Below are 20,755 nucleotides of genomic sequence, written 5' to 3'. Positions count from 1 at the left end.
CAGGGTTCTACTGCCCCAAAATAAAACTCCAAGTTGCAGCGGCGGGCTTGCTTGCCCCTCTCTGGGTGTTTCTCCTGATCTTAAGGATCCTTACTCCCAGCAGGCAAAACACTGTGTGTCCCACCCCACAGCCCACTCCTTTGCCAGGAGCAAACTCTTCCCCTCCCACAGGAGTTTGCGGAGAGCCAGGACCCGATGGCAGCTTAGCTGAGTCCCTGAAGGTGCAGGCGAGGGGACACTCCTCCACCACACCACTGCCACCAGCTGCTGATCAAAGCAGGCAATCCCTGCTGCTCAGCTGTTAGAAACCTCCCAGTTTCCATTCCCGTCTGTTCCCAAGCCCTCCATGCACAGCTGTCCTGGTGCCAGCATTGTCTTCTTCGGGCCTGCTGTCCCCGAAGGCGTTTCCAGCCAGCAAAGCCATCCCGCCTCAGCCTGCCTTCCCTGCCTGCTGGGAGGCGAGGCAGCAAGGGAGGCCAGGAAGGGCACCATCCCCATGAGGGCACTGGCACCTCACAAGGACACAGCAGGGGACAGCTGAGGGGACAGGAGGAAGGCAGAAGGGAACAACAGAGATGGTACACACACGGCAGAGGCAGCAGGGCTGGCTACAATGACACTGCCTGGTTCTGGGGAGCGACAGGAGGGCACTAAGGCAACATCCACCCCCTGGTTCCCTCTGGGTGTCCGCCACAGATGTACCCCCAGCCCCAGGACGTGTCCCCACACTCACCACTTGTACCAGGTCTTGCACACCCGCATGCACTCGCAGAGCTCCCTGCGGGTGAGGTAGCGGAACACAGACATCCAGACCTCGCGCTGGACGCAGCTCTCCTCGCCCTCCTGCGCCCGGCCCCCGCGCCCGTTCAGCCGGGCCGCCCCCCCCTCCTCCGCGTTCTCATCCTCCTCTTCCTCTTCGTCCTCCTCTTCCTCGGCGGCCGCGTCCTCGTCGCCCCCGCTCCGCAGGGGCATCCTGGCGGGCGCGTGGCGCACGACCACGCGCGGCGAGTGCTGCAGGTTGGCCGAGGAGGCCGTGATGGCTTGGAGCTTGGGGACAATCGAAGTGCCGTGGACATCTTTGGTGGGGCGCTGGAGCGTCACGGTGAGGTAGGAGCCGTGCAGCTTGGCCTTCTCCACCTCTGACAGCTCCTTCTTGCCGCTGGGGTTGTTCTCCTTCTCCCGCACCATGGTTCTCTCCGTGGCCTGGAGCCGCAGCAGCTGCCGGCGCTTGAAGCGCTCGTCCCGGCTGGCGCTGTGGTGGTCGCTGGGCCCGGCCCCCGGGGACGAGCGTGTCACCACCCCACGGGGGGACGCGGGGTCGTGGATCAGCTGCAGCATCGGGGTGGGTGAATTGGGCGGGGGGGTCAGGGGCTCCTCGCAGCTCCGCAGGGGCCGCAGCACCTTGGCTTGTGCCGTGTCGTCATCGCTCTCCTCCACCTTCCGCTTCTGTGGGGAACGGGGGTGGCTGGTTAGTGGGAATGAGGCCTGGGGAAGGCTTTTCCCTTCTCTTCTTCCCCATGGAAACACCATGGTGCTGGCAGAATCTGCACCAGCAGTGCCCAGTGAAATCACAGAACAGTTTGGGTTAGACAGAGACACCTTCCGCTAGATCAGGTTGCTCCAAGGCCAAATGAACCTGGCCTTGAACACTTCCAGGGATAGGGCATCTGCAGCTTCTTTGGTCAATCTCTGCCAGGGTCTCACCACCCTCAGAGGAAGTAATTTCTTCCCCACAGCTCATCTAAGTACCACAAGGACCAGAGTCTACCCACACCAGCAATGAGCATTTTCCTAACCCCTTCTCAAAAAGGGCATCCTTTGAGGTTGGGGGTGGCTTCCACTGTGTGCCTAACAGTCCAGTGTCCCTAACAGTCCAGTGTCTCTTACAGTGGAATATCTCAGGATCGCATTGCAGCAGGATGTGCCCAGTCCCTCAAGTGCTCCACCCCCATGATTCTCATTCTTTGATGAGAATCTGATGACTGACTGATGACTGCCTTCCCAGCCCATGCTGGTTGAACACATCCCTGGCAGGATGCAGTGGGAGGGATGGAGGACACAGAGCCTTGCCTTGCTCCTTACCTGGCCCTTCTCTGCATCATCACCCTGGTAGCACTTGGGGCACTCCCAGCAATTGGGGAGCTCATCATTGAGCAACCCTTCTCCATCCATCTGCAATGAGAGGAGGGGGTCAGCAGCAGCCCAGCCCCACAGCAGAGCCCCCCTTTGCCCAGCACGTGCCCTGCTCACCTGCAGACAGCCAGGGTGAACAATCTCATTGCAGATACAGCACTCCATCAGCTTCTTCTCAAAGTCCTGTGAGTCCTCGTTCTGATCCACCTCCCCGCAAAGTGCACACGTGACCGAGTGAGGCAACCTGGGCTACAAAGGAAAGCAGGGCTGACACCAGGGCATGGTGGGACAGCCTTCCTCCTTTCCTTCCCCACTACCTGAACCATGGAGAAGCAACCAGCTATCCCCCAGGAATCCAACTTGGACTCACCGCCAAGCACTGCCGGAGGACACAGGACTGCTTCATGCGGCCGGGCCCGCCGAACTTCTTCATGTCCCTGCAGTAGTGGCACATGCCACACTCGCCCTGCATGCAGGCCTTGCATTTCCGGCACCGCACCCGCCTCCGCCGGGCGCCCGACACGATGGGAGACACCGTGGACCTGACGGGAGTGGGGCGCGGTGCTGGCTTCATGGTGTGCGGCTTGGTGATGGGGATGGTGGGCAGGCGCACCCGCAGCCGGGCCTGCAGCTTTAGCTGGCGACAGGGAGAGAGGGAATTGGGTGAGGAGAGGGATCCAGCGTTCCACTGGGACCCATAATGTGCCAGAGAGCAGCTCTGCTCCCTCAGCGCGCCACAGCCAAAGGTGCCTGGATCAGTGCTGACCTGGCACTTCTCCTGGAGCACACTCCCTAACCCCTCATACCAAGAGCTCCCCTTCCTCTCACCCCCTGCTAGGGCTCAAATGGGTCTGGAAAGGGCTGCTGAGTCCCAAAAGCATCCCACAGCATCCATGCTTTTCTAACAAAGCAAGTAATGACAAGGTCCACCCAGGCTGTCCTCTCTGTGTCACTCTGCCAACTGCACAAGGTGTCAACTCTGGTCACTCTTTCCCAAGCTTGAACACCCACACGCTCCTTGTTTACAGTGCAGGTAAGACAGCACAGCTCTCCAGCTGTCACCCCGCATCCCATCAGCCCTCACAGGAAATCTGCTGGCTGCAGCATCCTTCTGGAATTGGCTGTGCTGGGCTGTGCACCACAGCTTATGGGCTTGGAGAAGGGCAAGCTCCCAAGGATGGGGCTGGGGATGTGCCAAACCTCTGAGTGCTGGACCCAAAGCATACACACATCTCCAGGTCACTTCTCCCAGAAAAGCTGCCCAAGATGCTCATGTTGCACAAGGATCACTCTGGATCCCCTGGGCAGGGCAGGAAGCAGAGAGAGACACCTCCAAAGGGCAATCCAAAAGGCTCATTTGTCTCCAGAGTCCCTAACGGGGTGTTACCCACCCTTCCCAGGGTGATGGGGTCCTGCTTTTCCCATAGCCTGCCTGTAAGCCCATCTCCTGGCAGGAAGGAAGAAGTGACCTCTGGGAGCCATCCTGGCAGGCCACAGGAAGGCAGCCTGCAAAGGGGAAGTCCGGCTGCTCCGTGCCTCCATCTGCCCAGTGAGCTCAGCCTGGGCTGCAGCCCAGCTGTGGGCCCTGGGCTGTGAGCACAGCTGGACAGGGAAAGGCAGGGATGCATGGAAAGGTCCCTTTGCTGAAGAGCTGACTGCTATCCACAGGGAGAGACTCCCAGGAGAGAGCTGCCTTGCTTGGCATTGCAAGACCCAATCCTAGAACAGCGACATGGACACAAGGGACATGTTCACTTCACAGTAAGGAGCTGGAGTGCTCTTGGCCACCAACCCCACACCTCACCCTACCACAGCAACACCTTCCCTGACACACAACATTCCTCAGGCCATCCAGGATTTTCCCTATCAATCCAGAGAGCTCCTAGGAGAGCAGGATCATCCCTTCCTCCCATAACAAGGCTCCCTGTTCACCAAGCACAACCAAAGGGCTGGAGAACATGGAGCAGGCAAGGCTGATCTGGTTACCACCCATCAGCTGAGCTGAGATAACCAGCACAGTGGGAGACTGCCCGCAGTGCCGTGGAGGTGGCTGCACCCCACATCCCACTTTGGCACCGCTCCCAAGGCGGGTATGGAAACGGTGCCACCACACCCCAGGCCTGGCAAATGACTCAACACGTGACACTCATCTGGGTCCCCTCCTTGCAGCTCCTACCTTATCTCTTTTGGGCCACTGGACGATGGGGACGCCTGTAAGTGCCAGTTTGGGGTCGCTGTTTGCGTATTCTTCCAACAGCAGCTATGGAGAGAGAGGTGGGGGGGAACACAGCAGAGAGACAAAAAGCACAGGTGTGAGCAGAGGGAAACACGGCTCCCGCCAGCGAGGCAGGCTCTGACCAGATGCCAAGGCCAGCATGCTTCAAAGACGGCTGGGAAGGAGCCCTCCTCTCCCCACGCCCGCCAGCAACCATCCTCCTCCCCACATGAGACAGACAAGCTCTGTCGAGTCGATCTGCACCAGCGCTTTCATCAACTGCATTTCAGCCCCGAGGCCCCGCGCTGGGCGGCGGTAGAAGTGGGGAGTGCCAAGATTCAGAATCTGGGGGGATTTTGGGGGGACGATTCATCAGCATTTCCCCCCCAGCTGCTCCCAGGCACGGGGCAGCCTGGAGGGTGCAGCAGCAGGATGTGATGCCCCAGCACCCGCTCCGTGGCCTGGCACAAGCTGCCGGTAGCTGAGAGGTGCTCCCCCGCACTGCCTCGGGATTTGGCTTTGACTTGGAGGGAAAGATCCCTCGGCACCAACTGGACTGGCACGGACTGGCATGATGCCCTCCAGCACGACAGCCCCTCACTCCCAGTGCATGGGGCTCCCGTGCTCACCCCGGTCCTTTCAGCACCCTCCAGTGCAGCCCCCTCCCCACATCCACTCCCCACCGAATTTGCTGGTTGCAAAGGTGCTTTATTTACTTGATGTTGCCATGGTTACACAGGCAGGAGCCTCCTGTCGGCATCCCGGCGGGCGGTGCTTCCCGCTGCCAGGCAGGGCCGGGGCAGGGGGTGCCTGGCGTGCCCCCCGCCCGGTTTTCCGGGTGTCTGGGGAGGCAGGAAGCCGCAGTCTCCCCTGGGCTCCCCGGCAGCGCAGTGTGCCGCCTTCAGACCTTCCGCCTCCCCACGAGCACACACCGAGGGAAAGGTCAGGGCTCGGAGCTCCCACACGGACATCGTGGGACCGCAGCATCTGCCTGCCCGTGGCACCAGGGACGGGGCGGGGGCGGCTCAGGCACGCTCCTCGCCAGGGAGCCGAGGGATCGCGGGGGCTCCCAGGTCCTGAGGCTGCATCTGTCTCAGAGCCGGGGTGGGCGACAGGCCGCTGGTCCCCTGTGCCCCGTGGCGCTGTGGCCGGCGGGACGTGGCAGAGGGGACCCTGCACACACGCGGCCGGAGCCCCTCGGCAGCAGTGCAGGCGAAAGTGCCCCGGGAACGGGAGAGGTGAGCCCAAGCACTGGCCAGGGAGCCCTCCGGGGAAGCAGGGGTCCCCCCGCGGTCCCCTCCCACCCTGTCTGGGACCGGAGCGTCCCCACGTCCCCTCCCCGCGCCACGAGCATTGCCAGCTGCCTGACCTTGCGCTTCTGGAGCTGCCGAGACTCTGGGTGAAGTTTGCCGAGCCCTCTTTGTTTCGGTGCCCGCACTGCGAGGGCTGGAGCCCCCTCCCTTCTCCCGGACACCTCCGGGGGCTGGCTCAGACCCCGGCCGGACCCCCGGTGTTCGGGGACATGGCTGGGGAGCAGCTGCGCCCCCCGCCCCGAGCGCCCCCGGCTCCTCCCCGCCCCCAGCAGCCGCACTGGCGGCCGCGTGCTCCTCCCGAGCCCTTGGGCAGCGGCGGCGGCAGCAGCTTCCTGAGCCGGAGACAATGCTGCTGCGTCACCCACATGCGGTTCCCAGCAATGCTTTGCAACGGGAAGATGGCAGAAGAGAAAAAGGGAGCGAGGAAGCGGAGGGCAGAGCCGCGCTGCTGCAGCGCCGGGAGGGGCCGGGACGGCGGGGATTGGCGCAGGGTCCGGGCGGCGCTGCCCACCGGCCTCCCCGGGATCCCTCCCTCCCTCCGCCGCAATCCGAGAGGCCGGGGCCGGGCTCCTCGGGGCCGGGCAGAGCGTGGCGGAGAGCCCTTACCCCGTCCCGCTCAGGCCCAGCCTCCCCGGCGCCTTTCTTTTGTCTGTTGCGAGGCGGGTTTGGGATCTAGGAGACCCCGCTGGAGCGAGCGGGGCTTTGGAATGCAGGCAAGGGTCGTCCCCCTTGCAGCTCCCCCCAGGGTCTGCACACCCACTCTCCCGACCTGGAGGGAGAAACATCCCGCCAGCCAAGTTTGGGAGCAGCCACATTCCCAGAGGCACTGGGGACCAAACCGCTAGAGGGGGACAGATCCATTCCGGGCGATCAAGGTGTCCCCAAGCAAATCCCAGCCCCCCAAGACGCCCCCCAGATACACAACGCAATTAAAATGGAGGAAACTCCAGAAATAAAGCCAAACAGCACAAGGGAGCAGTGGCTGCTCCCACTTCTGATGCATCCAAAGCATCTGCAGGCAACTCCAGCTTTGTGTTTCCAGGAAGCCACTCAGTCACGAGCTGACCTGGCTCTGGGACTGTCACCAACTGTGCAACCAGTGACACCCTGGGGCCCCTGGCATGGGCACTCTCCAACCCGCAGGCAGGAGCGTGACCAGTGCTGCCATCCCACCATCGGAGACCTGCCTGGCACAGCTCACAGGCCACCCTGAACTTCCTCACCCATCCCTGAGGAGTCCAAACCCACTCCTCACCAAATTCTCCCTCTGCTCATTGCCCAGTCGGGTAGTGACCAATGCCACACCAGAGGTTTTGAGATGAGGTCCTGGAGACAGGATCAGCAATTCAGGGAGACGCTTATCTTGTTTCTACAATCCTTGGTGCTCCAACAGCTCAGCACAACATAGATATAACCTGTTTATGCCAGGCCACAGAGGCCTGGCTTTAGACTTGCTGTCAGCTGCCTCATGACCATCCTCCTGTCAAAGCCAGTCATGGAAACCACCACAGAGAGGTCAGAAATTTTAGACAGAAGCAGTAAAAAAACAGAACCTCTCCGAAATTCCCTCTTTGTCAATGATCCTTCCAATGACCTCCATCACAGTCAGAATTTTCAGACAATTCCTGCCACAGAGCTGAAAGCACAACTGTCACATCCAAAGTGTCGCATCCCACCAAGTGACGCTCCAGGCTGAACTCATGACAGGATACATATTTCTCCACGTGACCCAACACACAGACACCCTGAAATCCTGATCACCACACAAGAGGCTGTGGGAAAAGGCAGCATTTTCCTGCTCCTGGCGTGCCTGGGGACACTGGATAGCAGAGGGTGGCACTGGATGGGCTGATCAAGGTGGCACACCTGCAAGTCTGGATGAGAAAATGCCACGTTCTGACCACGGGGAGCACAGACCAAAGTGCATCTTTCCCAGCTTGGCCAGATCCCAGCTCCATCAATGACCTTACCTGGTGACATAAGGGCAAAGTACCTGCTGCAGATTGGTGGTCCCAGTTAGAAGTTTTAGCTAGAAATGTCTTAAGCCCTTCTCAGGCTTTACAAGCCAACTTCTTCCACTTCCATTTTCATCTCTATGGAAAATGGGTTTTGAAACTAGAGCTTTGCTGTAGTTGGACAAACTTGTCCCACATTCCCCAGCCACTGCAGGCTGTGACTAAGGATCTTGATGCCTTGAGGATGCCAGTCCTGAGGGACGAAATCCTGCAGCTCAGGATACTTCCAAACCTCCAAGGACAGCCAGCAAATCCTCAGGGAAGTTGTATGGAACCACAAAGGCTGTCACCAGCAGCTCATCTGCAAGGTACAGCTGGACACAGGGGCCTGGTCACACCAAAACCAGAGGCTCATCTTTACTACCTCCAGAACATGAACAGATTCTTTGATCTTTGGTCTCGAACTACAACTGAACACCAACAACCTTCAAGGCTCTGCCTTCAAAACACCCAACACCAGCCTCCTTTCATCAGCTCAAGGGTGAAACACAGCCCACAGCTCAGGTTCCTCCAGAACACCACACACTTCATATTCTCAAAGGTCACAGCACACACAGGATGCCTGAAAAGCCACAGAAAACCAGAAATTCGGCCTCTAACAGCACCTAGACTCTTTCAACCAAGACCCCAGAGCCACACCCTCTCCACAAAGCATAGCAGAGCTCTGGATTTACCTGAACATCTTGCAAAAAACCATCAGGAGACAGCACTTGGAAATAAAAACAATGGCAAAGACAAGGACACATGCGTGGCTGTGTCTGGGTGTCAGCTTTGGTACAGGCAAGCAGCTGTACAGATCACCAACAGCATGGAGGGGAGCAGAAGGTAACTTTTTAGGGACTAGAATGGGTTTCTGGGGATAGGGTGAAGCTGACATTCCCACTTCAGTGCTGAAACACTAAACCTCATTGGGTCAGCTCAACAGACGAAGGCAAATAAAATCCAAACAACCCTCACCAGCCCAAAATAACTGACTCTTATAACTCCAGGTCACACCCTGGGCAAACAACTCAAAGGAACAAAGCCAAATCCACCTGGAGCAAGGAAAAGGTTCCAACTGTCACAGAGTCCACAGCCAAAAATGGAAGTGAACTGCATCAGCCACGAGCACTCCTGCACTGACGGCCAGAAGGGACCCACCAGGGCACAGCCACCCTCCTGCTTTCCCAACCCCAAATCCCAGGGCCGTCCCTCAGGTGCAACATCAGCCCCACACACAGGAAGAGGAGGACACCAATCCTGCCCCAGGACAGGGTTAGGGCGAGCGTGGGAAGTGCTTTGCGCTCGCTCAGGCCTACCTTGACGTCAGCGATGAGGGCGTCCTCGTCCTCGATGCCGGTGGGAACACACTTCTTGTGCAGAGGGAGCGACTCCAGCTTGTCCACGAGGCAGCGCAGCCCCTCCAGCTCAAATTGGGTCAGGTGCACCTTCCTGCTCTTGCGGGGACTGCCCCCACTCGGGTCCCAGGCCTGGCCATTTTGGGAGCCCCGGCTGGAGTCGGAAGAGTCTATGGATGGGGTCTTCTTGAGACCCGGCAGGCTGCTCCGGCAGCTCTTGCCCAGTTCGTCATAGTCCATGTTGGCACCGTTGGCGATGGGGCTGGTGAGAATGGACCTCCTGGTCATGGGGCGCCGGGATTCCTTCCCTGCTGCATCCTCATCATCCTCCTCCTCCTCCTCCTCTTCCATGTTCACCGAGTCCGAGGAGCTCAGCTCCATATCTGCCATGATGATAAAACAGGGAGAGCAATCACAGGAGGTGTTCTGTGTTTAGCGGGATCCCCCCAGTCATGAGGGATGCTGGAGCAACAGATTTGTAGGAAGGAGGTGAAAGGAACAGAGAAGCTGGAAAAGAACAGCTAAACATCCTTCCCATTCCTGGCTTGTCTGTGTGAATGCAGGGCACCAGATATGGAAAAAGGTCCCAGAGGAAGAAATAGCAAATGCCCTAGACTGAATTTCCTGTCCTAGACTTAATTTCATGGAATTGGATTGGAAGGGAACTTGGACTGTCATCTAGCCCAACTCCAGTGGAATGGGCCTGGACATCTTCCACTACATCATGTTGCTTAATGCCCTATTCAACCTCATTTTGCATTGGAGGGCTTGGGATCTCCAGCTGAGGGCTCAGGATCTTGATGCGATGAAGAGGATGTGGACTCACTCATGACCGTGAGGTTGTCGAGCCCTCCAAGTAACCCTCAAACCCTGTGTGCAGAAGGCCCTGGCCAGCCAGAGATAATTCCTGCCTACAGCACCGTGGTGGCCACTGCAACTTCCCCCCATCTCTTCTGTATGAGGCTCTGAACTGGTGGTTGCTGAGGAGGAAGCAGAAGTCTGGCTGGTTGTGACTTCATGCCCAAAAAAATCCCCACGCAGCCCTCCCCTGCCTGGCACACTACTGAGCCAGTGCTCCAGCAGGAGGGTGTAAGAAGCCAGTTGGATAAGGGTAAGGAAGGAACAGGGGTTGGACTTACCCATGCTGAGGGATTCTTTCTGGAAGTCCTTGGTCAGGTGGGAGCGGCTGGTGATGCAGTACACGTAACGCTCCAGCACGTACCAACACATCTCGTAATAGAAGGGATAACGAAATTTATTTGGGACCTGCAAAACAGGCAAGAGGCTCTGTCAGACCTCCTTTCCACTGCTGCTGTCAGATGACAGATGCCACAGCAGGTGTGGCCCAGTGTCCAGCACAGGTCTCCCACAGGTCCTTACCCGTGTGCGGTCCTCGATGCCGTAGATCCGGAGCTGCATAGGGATGTTGAAGCTGTGTAAGAAGTTGCCACCAAAAACCAGTGTGTCCATGGGAGTGTACACAGCATGGATCCAACCTTGGGGAGAAAGCAGAGTTGGAAGAATCCTTCTGATCCATCTTGCATAGCTTTTTGTCACCCTGGTGTCATCCTAGATTGTTTCCTAGTTGCGATAGGCCTAGCACCAAGGGAAACAGCCTTCTGAAGTCTGTTCCAACACTCTAAAACACCTTCAAAATAACTCAAGTTCCATTCCTTATCTCCAAGGCTAAGCAATCCAGCTAAGTCCAACATCTGGGGAATTCCAGCATGGGTTTCCTTAAGGCAAAGCCACTCGGTTCAGAAGAAGTGTCAGTTGTGATAACAGACTCAAATGAGTGAGTTGTGCAATCCCTGCTGTTTTCTGTTCCTGGTCCTGCTGCACGCCACAGCTCTGCAGTGGTGTCACAAGACACCCAGGAAGCAGGGGAGCTGCCTTGGGCCAGCCTCTCCTGAACCTACACTGTTCCATGTGTCAACATGACAGGATCTGGGAAAGCCTCCTTTAATAATTAATCAAACATGATATGAGCCAGCCACAGCTTTTCTAACACTTGGGCTGGATCCACAATGCCATCACAGGCATGTTTTGGGAGGTGGTAAGCAAGAGGACAGAGCCACATCACATCTCCCTCTTCCAGTGACTCGAGGGAGGTAAAATCCTGCCAGTGTCCCAGGAGTTTCAGACAAACCTGACCAAGACCAGGATGCCCCTGCCCACGCTGAGGGTACCTGAGGGGATGACAAATGTGTAGCCCTGCTTGAGCTCGATGCGCTGGCACTCTGACACTCTGTCCCCAAGGAAAATGTCTCCCTGCTTCCCTGAGAGAAGCCAGTTTTCATAGAGCTCCAGGTTCTGGGGTGTGGGAGGGATCAGCCAGAAGATCTGCAAATAAAGACAACACCCTCATGTAAGTCATCACATAATGAACAGCTATGGCTTCTTCCCAACATCTGAATCTCTTCCTTGCCCCTCTCCCTGAGAACTTCCCAGCAAAATGACTGCAACAGCTGCCCGCCTTGAGAGCACAAGCAAGGTCTTCCCCAGCCTGACACACTGAGTGCTACAGGTAGCCTGAGCTTGGGATGCTTTTTAAGCTATGATTTACATCAGTGTCAAGAGATACAGAGCCCAGGAAAGCCACCAGAGTGACAAGGAGATTCACTGAGCTTGATTTACCATGTTAGAGCTACACCTGAACTAGGGATTGGCAGCTGTCTGGCTACATGCAATACAGACAAGTTTAGGGTGGAAAATACTTCAATTTGCTGTCTGGTACCTGCACCCTCAAGGATCTACCCAAAACCAGACCAACACTTTCCTAAAGTACCTATAGCTGTCCTAGTTGGTACAGTCCTACCTTTCCCCCTCGGTGGATGTGGTACCACACAGAAGTGCCACCAAAGTCCACGTGGAAATCTGTGTAGCAGCCCTTGACACTCATCAAACAGTATCTGGTGGAAAACAAGATGAGAAGGTGAAAATGAATGGAGATCCACACTTTGGAGCAGATATGACATTCCAAGGGAATGGGTCCCCCAAACCAAGGTCAATTGCTCAGAGCAGTGTCACAAGCCACCCAGCCCCTTTTCCACACAGCTAAAGTGGATTCAATAAGTGACTGCAGAGGCCTTACAAGTGTCACCCACAAAAATAAGCTGGGAGACTGATCCTCCCCCTTCCCCTTGGTACACACTGCTGCTCCCTTGGGCAGTTTTCCTGCAGGAGATTGTTTGCTGCCTGCCACAGCTCATGAATTCACTTACTTCTGCACCTTTGGATACTGCATCTCCAGGATGGCATTGGTAGACTCTGTCTGACTTTCCTTTAGATGCCTGGGCCACATGTTATCAACCCAGTCAATCAAATCCACCTACAGCAGAGAGGTAGGAGACATGAGCAGAGAAAAAAGGGGCACAGCAAAACCTTTTGCTACCCCAGGCTGGCAAATCCCTTTTTGGTCCTTCCCCACACCCAGAAACTTTCCCAGTGCTACTGGGACAGTCCTACACACAAAGCACTTAAGGATCAGGTGTTCAGATGCCAGCTCTGGACTTCCATAAAAAATATACCAGACAGTATCCCCTAGAGGTGAGATTCAATTCCCTAAACTTCAGGAGAGCCAGAGATGTTGAAGTTCCCTCTGTAGTTAACAAAGAGAACTGGCCCCCACAGCTGCCACTTCCACTCTGCTGACTGCAGAGGTAGTTCGAGATGTTCATCTCATCCATCCCACCTGCCACAACTCACCTTCCCAGCACAAAACAGCTTCCTGCCCCTCTTCCAGCACACCTCCAGTCTGGCCTCCTCTGCCCTCAGAGATTTCAGCATTTTGCATCAGGAGCCCTCCCTGCTTCTGTGCCACACTGTGCAGAAGCTATCTCTCCAGAGAGTGACGTGCCAGGAACTTGGCCATGGTCACCACAGCCCAACTAAGCGATCAGCTCCAGCAGCTTCCAGACTGATATCCCTGCTGAGCCCGCACATGTTCCGAGCAGCCCCTCTTCTACCACATCCCAATGCCAGGCTGGATCTCACCTCCAGATTTTGAGGGAAAGCAGATCCCTGTGTGAGGAAGAGCCCCACTCACCGTAGCAGGTCTCTGCACCAGGTTCTCCAGTTTGGTGTGGCTGAACTCCAGGCTGATGACGTTGTAGAGCTTCTCCCGCTCCTCCTCTGGCGTTTCGTAGTAGCGCGCCCACTGCGCCATGGACATCTCGATGTCCCGCTGCGTGTTCACATCCATCACATCCACTATCCGTCGGCTCCCTGCCACGGTGACAGACACGTCACTGAACTGTCCCTCTGCACCATGGACTCCAGGAGGTGAGATCCTCAAAGACCCCAAGTACACAAGTGACTGCAGGGGCACTCCGGACACTTACCCACACACAGCCGCACATCGTTCACGCTGAAGTCCGGATCCGGCATCCTGTGGGACAAACATCTGACTAAAAAAACCGTAAAGTGCTTCTGGCTGCACTCTGTGACCCAGGAATTGGCACCCTGAAGGTACATCTGTGCTGCTTTGGTGTTGGAGAAGGCCATGGAAGAGGATCTCTGGGGGCACAGGACTGGGGTGAAACACTAGAACAAACTTCTGGCTCGGGAAGCAGGCTTGGGAATAGGATGTACCATCTCCAGAGCTGCTGTACAGTGACTTCTAGCAAAGAAGCCAGGAGGCCTTGAACTAAGCAATCCAGCTCTCATTTTAAAGGCTGCTTGTGTGAGTTATCCCAATCCAAAGGCACGGTCAGAGCAGGACACGCAGTATATTCCACTGACACAGCAGAACCACTCCAATGTTTGTACTGGCACCCTTCTCTGTACAAACACTGCTGTCACAGGCAGAGCAGGCTGGCAGCCATTCGAGCAGCTCTTGACCCAGAGAAATATCCAAAAGCTTAGGAGAAATCCAGTTTCAGTCACACTGTAATGTCCAGTATTAAATCTCTACCCTCCCAAGTCACCCAGCAGTTAGACTGAGCCTGGCATGACTTCCTACCCAATTCACCCCAGCAAAGAACATCCTGCACTGGATGAGATGTCACCCATCTGTTCACAGCCATGGAACCCCATGGCTGAGGGACTTTGGAGCACTGCTGCTGGTACTAGCTCTGAAAGTTTGTGAGGGGTCATTTATTCCTCTAATCAACCCCAAACTCTGACCCAGTTTACATTTAGAGCTGCAAACGTCAGTGGATGTACTGCAACAAGAGAGGCAGACACCAGCTCAGAAGTTTGGAAAATCAGGTTGGAATTCTGGAAAATGCCAGAAATACTACAAATTGTTTGACTCTCTGGCAATAGATGCCTATGTTACTAGGAAAGAAACCCAGCCAGATGTTGCATCAGAGCAGCAGTGGGACTTTCCAAACATTTGGTAGAATTCTGATCACCTACAGCCAATTCAGTTCTCTCATTTTTGGTCAAAACAGACTAGGAAGAACGCGATAACTGAGCTGGAAGGTATTTCTCTCACTGCACATAAAGAACAGCATGGACATGACAGTCAAACTAGCCTGGCAGAGCCAGGAGCAGATCCCACAGAGTACAGAGAGATGAAGGAACTGGGCCAGAGTCACCCACCACTCTGTGCTCCCAGCACTTACTTTATCCCCAGGCCGTCCGAGCTTCTGAAGATGAGCGGGTCCCTCAGGCCACCCCGCTGGATGTATTCAACTGTGAAGTCTGGTGTGGGGAGACAAGAAAAGGGAAGGTTTAGGAAAAACTCCTTCAGAGTATTATAGACATGCTCAGGTTGAAAAGGTTCTCTGGAGATCCCTAGTCCAACCCTGCTCCTCACTCTTCTACACTTCTTCAAAAATCCTGAACTCCTTTGCAGCAGTTCTAGGAGGCAGCAGGGTGTGTGCTGCTGACAAGCCTCAGACAGGGCCCCTAAGGAGGGTTTGCTCCAACAGGCTGCTCCTGACAGGTGAACAGCCCGGATTTTGGTGCTCACTTCCCTAGGAAGCTCAGAGCCAAGCAAGAGATGCCTTGCACAAACGCTCCTCCCTCCCAGTAAATCCTCATGAGGGGCTGTGTGATGAAAAGCCATCCCACGGAGCCGTGTGCGTGCTGAAAGGAAGGGGAGACATCCCACACAGTCCTTGAATTAAAGATCTGGTTGACACGTGGCTGCAATTACAGGTGCTGACCCAGGAAAACCCTCCCATTCCTGGCTGCCACGTGTCCCAGCAAGCTGCAGACCGGCTCCGTGCTCTCTGGAGCGAGCAGTTTCCATGCCATTCCACACACACACTCCCTGGGACCAGCAGCCCCAAGACAAACCTTTGCCTTCCATGAAGACCACGAAAGTGGAGTTGAACTTGTTGGTGGACAGCTTTTCCTCGAGGTCAAACGTTCTCTTCCCTTCAATCTCATCATCGGAGATGCCGTCGTCCTCGTAACGCCGCCTCATCGTGCCACGCTGAGGGGAGAACACCGGGAAGGGAGAAGTTAGGGACAGGAAGGGAAGCTATGGAGCAGGAGGAACAACCTCACCCAACCCAACACAGCTCAGCCACGGCCTCTAGGGGAGCTCAGGTCTGTCCTGAACCCAAAGCATACCACTGACACACCAGCTTTGCCCCTCCTCCATCCAGATTTGTGCTAATTGGGCTGTATGCGAGACAGATAATCACTCCTAATGAATTCTAATACGGAAATACGGGAGGAGGGGAGAGAGTTTAGTGTAACAGAGGCAGAGAACAAAGAATCAGTTCCCCACTTTCACAGGTGCATCAGTATTTTGCTGCACTGGAGGTAAAGGCACTTGTGAGTTTAAATCTCTGCCAGAACACCAATGATTAAAAAAAAAGACTCCTAAGTTTTCATCTTTGGCTGTGCTTGTACACAGAAAGCTGATTTATTCTCTTGCTTGTATGGAGAAGAATAGCAGAGTGGAAGGAACACTTTTCTTAGAGGGTCTAGTAAGCACATCTGTACAGGGATTCCTGACAGACATCCTCTTCTGGCATTGCTGGATCTGGAAGAAATTACTGTCCCCAGCTGCTGGCCACCTGGCCAGAGAGCAGAGCCCTGCGTGGGAATGCTCCCTAAATCCCCTCAGATAAAAGGCAAACCTGCTCTGAGTTAGCCAAGCTGCCTTCCCCTAATTAGGGATGTTCCCATTATCAAGCGTGCACACCAACTGCTGGGCCAGCAGACGGCCAGGATGGGGCAGGAGGTGACACAGCTGGTGGCACCTGCCTGCAGCAGGGAGGGGCAGTGTCACATCCCCAACAAGACCACCAGAACCAGCCTGCAATAACCTCACTGGAGAAAGAGGAATCAACTCCCTCATACAGAAGTACTGCTTTAAATAATTTTTTTTTAGATTAATTAGACGAACCAGTGCAGGAGCACGTAGGGACACACACAAAAAAAGGCTTTTCCCCCACCCCCTCCAACATTTAATTTTAACTCCAGTTTCAAGCAGGCTGATGGATGCACAAGGAGTTCCCCTGCCATCACGACAGAGTCACTCACCCATTGTTAACAGCCCATTGACGGTGCTCAGCTTTCCAACCTCCTTACCAAAAACCTGAGTGACTGGGACACAAAACACCTCATCAGCCAGGCACGAACAATTGGCTGCTCCTGAATGGGGCACTTCAGGCAGAGTCTTCAGGATCCTGCAACCAGGGCCTGTCCAATGGCCCCGAGGATTAAACAATCTGGAAAAGCGCTGCTGTCCTTTGTTTTAAGCCATCCACTAAAGATAAGTGGGATCTCCCCGTTTTTAACAACACAAAAAGTCACTTTACTTACGGATTTTTACAGAGATACTTGTATAAAGGCGGGAAAGTGCATTTAAAAAGCACAGACATATGGGAGTGGCACCAGCATAAGTGACGTATTCCTTGGGAACTCTTGGATTTTCACACCGCTAAAGCTGGGCTGCACTCACCAAAAACTGGAACTCCCAAATGTTCACTCTGCCTTTAAACTGAGACTGGCCCTTCCAAGGGGATGCATCAGAACTTGAAGTTTGAGATATAGAGGTGTTGTGACTATGTTATAATGGATGATTAGCCCACCTCATAAAGCACTTACCCTTAAAAATCATGGAATCCATGAAGCCTGCATGGTACTCAGCTTTAAAATGAGGGTACAGAGCAGAGAGGGGTCCGCCCTGAGCAGGATTTAGGGACAATAAGCAAACCTCAAACTCAGCTTTTCCTGAAGAACCCAGCATTGTGGGGAAAGGCCCACTTCATTCTAATCCTTACTAAACCACAGCAGGGAAGTTCAAGGCACACCTATGCCAGGTAAGGATGTGAATCACCTTCCAGCATGACCAGCGTTTCACTCTTCCCAATCCAAGGCAATTCTAGGACTACAGATCCCAGCAGGCAGCTCTCTGTCAGAGAGAGGATGTGCACAATGAAGAGGAGGATTCTGCAGTCCATGGTCTCACCTGCTTTGGGATCAAGTGGGTCCTGCTCAGTGCAGGATCAGGTTGCTTTTTGACCTGCTCCCTTACTCCAGACACTCACTTTTAGGGGGAAAAGCAGCTCCTTTGCCTTTGCTGGATTCAAAACCTCACCTTTTGGGAGGAAAAGGTTTGGCATGAAAAATCTGGCAAGAAGAGGCTATGTCCAAACCAGTCCCTTAATAGATTGTATTTGACTCCCTTGGCTACACTCAACCAGGAGCAGGGGTTACTGCACTGGGCTGGAACTCAGGTGAGTCCCATTTGAGGACAAACCTTGGGATATCCAGGCTGGGATGCAGCTCCAGCCACAGGCAGGGTGACCAGGCATTGTCTGTCCTTCTGGAAGTGGCACCAGGCCAGGCTCTGGGGATTGTGTAGAGCAGCTCATTCAACAGAAATGTGACCATGTGGCTGGGCCTGATTCGGATCCTACTGGTGCCATGGGTGGATGCTGGAGATGCACTGTAGGATCAGGGCCCTGCTCAGACTTTTCCCAGATCTCCTTCACAACACAGCCTCCAAAGCAAACAGGTTGGAACCTTCAACCCAAACCACTCCATGATAAGGCAGCCACACCACAGAAGTGCAAACACCAGGAAACAGGCAGGAACACCTTAAACTTGAATCCCTTTGCAATGAGGAAACAGGGATGCAAAACACAGAAGGAAGAGGATTGTGTCCTCCAGCCAAGCAAATTCCAAAGTCTATTGCTCCTGTCATCAGCAAAGCATCAGCCACAAACCCCCTCAAGCTCCCAGGCAGATCAGCTTCGCCTGTTCCCTTGGGCAGGGAAGAGTCTGGCCTTCTAATTGGCCCAGCATGAGGAGAGCAGGATCCCAGCTGTGGCTGAGGACCCAAAAGCACAATGCAAACAGCTCCCATCCCATCGGACCCAGCCGGGGCCACACTGCTTTCAAGTCATTGTTGTCTTGGGAGGGTGGGGAAAAACAGTATTTCAGGGCCCCAGAGCAGGCAGGAGGAAGGAAAGGCTTCTGTGCTTCCAGGCATGCGTTATGGGAGAGGCAGCATCTGCGGGAGTCTTCCCCTCCTGGAGTCTGCAGCTTCCTCATGGCACAGTGACACAAACCACAGACCCCATGTCCCCAAACTGGGTCTCTGTATGAGGACAGATGTGCTCAGTGGATGCTCCAAAACCCCTTTTCTTCTCATGTGCCACACAGGAAATTGCTGCCTGGATAAATAAATGGCTACATGTGACACCTGCAAAGCCATGACAAGCTAATGCCAACCTTACCTTGCCACTATTGCACACACAGAGCTGTGCCAATCCTTCTGACAGCACCAAGTTGGACTTCTTCCCAGGAAGAGCTGGCTCCCCTTGTCCCACAGCCTGTGCTAGGGACAGGGCTTGGCCGAGTATCCCTTCCCAGCACATTCCTACAGCCCATCCAGAGAACATCAGCAACTCACAGTCCTGGACTCTTAGACCAGAACTGCTTCTTCCTGGGAGTGACTCCACTATTGGGAGACCTTCCAGTATCAACCAGTTCAGCCAGGGACATAGAGCTTCCCAAAATGAGATCAGCAGATGTCCCCAGAACTGCCACCTGTGACAACGTTGTGGGTGAAGTTCAGCTCCAGTGAAGCAAGGGCACAGAGTCAGGCACATTACACTATCTGTGGGACAACCTCAGCATTCAGCATTAAGCAGCAATATTTAAAGATCACTTTGTTTTCCCAGCTTTCTCTTAGGATTCAGGCATTTTTCATCCTGCTGAGAGTTTTACTAAGGAAGAACTGACAAGTGATCCAAACCTTTTCTCTCTGTGTCAGGCAGGGTCAAGATAAAGGCACTTTCTTTATTCATCCTCCAAGACCAGAGAGCCAGCAATTCCCACCTAAGACAGCTGTCCTTCACCATTTCTTTCTGAACCTCCTGGGTACCATTCAATTATTGGAGGAAATAGCTGTCAGTAGGATTAATATCTGTGCTTCCTATCTCTTCTATTCTGATTATTTCACCTGCATTCTCCTTCACCCAAGGATTCCAGGGAAAGCACCTAATGAATCTCCACAGTGACGCTCTCCAAAATCCTCCCTTGGAAACCTCTTTCCATCAGCAAGTGCTGCCTCCATGGAGCACAGCTCCTTCTAACAGCAAAGGAGCTGACAGTCAGCTGAAGAGAGCCAGAAAACTCCTCTCCTGTGAGGTTTTTGAGGGAAGAACGAGTACAAGGTCACATTTGAAAAAAAGAACAAGCCGTCCTTTCGCTGAAAGAGCCTCATGTATTTAAAGAGTGAAACCAACACACACCACAGTATTTTAGTCACTTCCTGTCCTGTCTGCTGCCATCCCCTCCCTCAGCTCCATCTCCCAGTCACCAGGAACCTCTTCCTGCTATGCCACAGCTCCTTCCCCCTCAGGAGACCAGAGCACCCCTCTCACTTTTCCTCTCCCTCTGCTTGCTGTCTTTCCAGAGCAGCTTGCCCGTGTGAAGCCTCCCACAACTCTCTTCTACTCCTTTGACATGAAGAACGCAGAAAGTTTCACCTCCATTTCCAATCCCAAAATTCCCTGTTGCAGGTTTTAACTTTTCCTGGCTCCCAGTGTATCCATAGAACAGTGTGATCTACCAGTGCATTTCTTCATCGCCCCATCCCTTTGCAGGTTTACTCTGCTGAAATGCACTCAAATTTATAATAAATTAACCAGCTCAACTCTCTCCAGTTAAGGAATTTAACTTTTCACATATTTTTACAGCAAACAACTGTGGCTCTTGCCTAGATAAATCCAGACCTGCAACAGTTGAATCTGTCGAAGGGTGTTCTGATCTCTAGTGAGTACCTGAGGCAAGTCCAGAATTCTGCCTCTGAGACCTTGTGCTGAGAATCCCCAGTAATTTTAGCAGTGGCAAAGTGGGAAGAACAACATCCATTTCTCCAGGAAGACACAAGGCAGCCTGACAGGAGGATGGACAAGCAGGGAAGCAGCCAGGCTGTGATCAGACAGACCCAGGGCACAGCAGGTGCCAATGCCAGAACAGGCTATGCAGGGAAGATCTGCCCTTGCCAGTGTTTCCAGATAGAGTGTGAAGAACCAAGGCACCAAGATTATGACACCCAATCAGCAGCCTGCCAGGTCACTGCTTATCTTAAGCACAAGAGCTTTTCTTTTCTATATCCCTCTCCCCTCCAAGTCTGCACCTCCCACTTCAGCTCCTGGGCTGGGCTCTAAGCTCTGGAGCACCAGCACAGCACAGCGGCAGCAGGTTCCTGCCCTCTGTGCCTCTCCCACCTTCAATCCTGGACTCCCTGCTCCCCCCCCAGATATGGGAAGCACCACTTAGGATCTAAAGAACAGGTACAGTCCCCTCAAGAGACTC

The 20,755-nt window shown here is 54.5% G+C and overlaps 1 protein-coding gene across 2 annotated transcripts in view; it reads right to left on the bottom strand.

Annotated features, from left to right (window-relative positions):
- The window catches only part of KDM2A (lysine demethylase 2A), a 33,035-nt gene that overhangs the window by 3,134 nt on the left and 9,146 nt on the right, over positions 1-20,755 (bottom strand). The window contains exons 3-17 of one of the 2 annotated variants that reach the window (XM_039703368.1): positions 15,263-15,401; positions 14,584-14,662; positions 13,357-13,403; positions 13,062-13,240; positions 12,238-12,344; positions 11,832-11,925; positions 11,203-11,356; positions 10,394-10,509; positions 10,153-10,279; positions 8,975-9,396; positions 4,310-4,393; positions 2,504-2,770; positions 2,251-2,382; positions 2,083-2,172; positions 734-1,446 (exon numbers count right to left, since the gene is read on the bottom strand). In XM_039703368.1, the coding sequence (XP_039559302.1) occupies positions 734-1,446; positions 2,083-2,172; positions 2,251-2,382; positions 2,504-2,770; positions 4,310-4,393; positions 8,975-9,396; positions 10,153-10,279; positions 10,394-10,509; positions 11,203-11,356; positions 11,832-11,925; positions 12,238-12,344; positions 13,062-13,240; positions 13,357-13,403; positions 14,584-14,662; positions 15,263-15,401 (2,750 nt within the window). Of the gene's footprint in view, positions 1-733; positions 1,447-2,082; positions 2,173-2,250; positions 2,383-2,503; positions 2,771-4,309; positions 4,394-5,717; positions 6,199-8,974; positions 9,397-10,152; positions 10,280-10,393; positions 10,510-11,202; positions 11,357-11,831; positions 11,926-12,237; positions 12,345-13,061; positions 13,241-13,356; positions 13,404-14,583; positions 14,663-15,262; positions 15,402-20,755 lie in introns of those variants that run through there. The other variant, XM_039703369.1, reaches the window with a different exon arrangement.

This window comes from Passer montanus, unplaced genomic scaffold (genome assembly GCF_014805655.1).
Source record: "Passer montanus isolate IOZ18808 unplaced genomic scaffold, ASM1480565v1 scaffold163, whole genome shotgun sequence".
Taxonomy (NCBI): Eukaryota; Metazoa; Chordata; class Aves; order Passeriformes; family Passeridae; genus Passer; species Passer montanus.
Note: the sequence above shows the minus strand (reverse complement) of the source record. Positions and strands in the feature narration are given on the sequence as shown.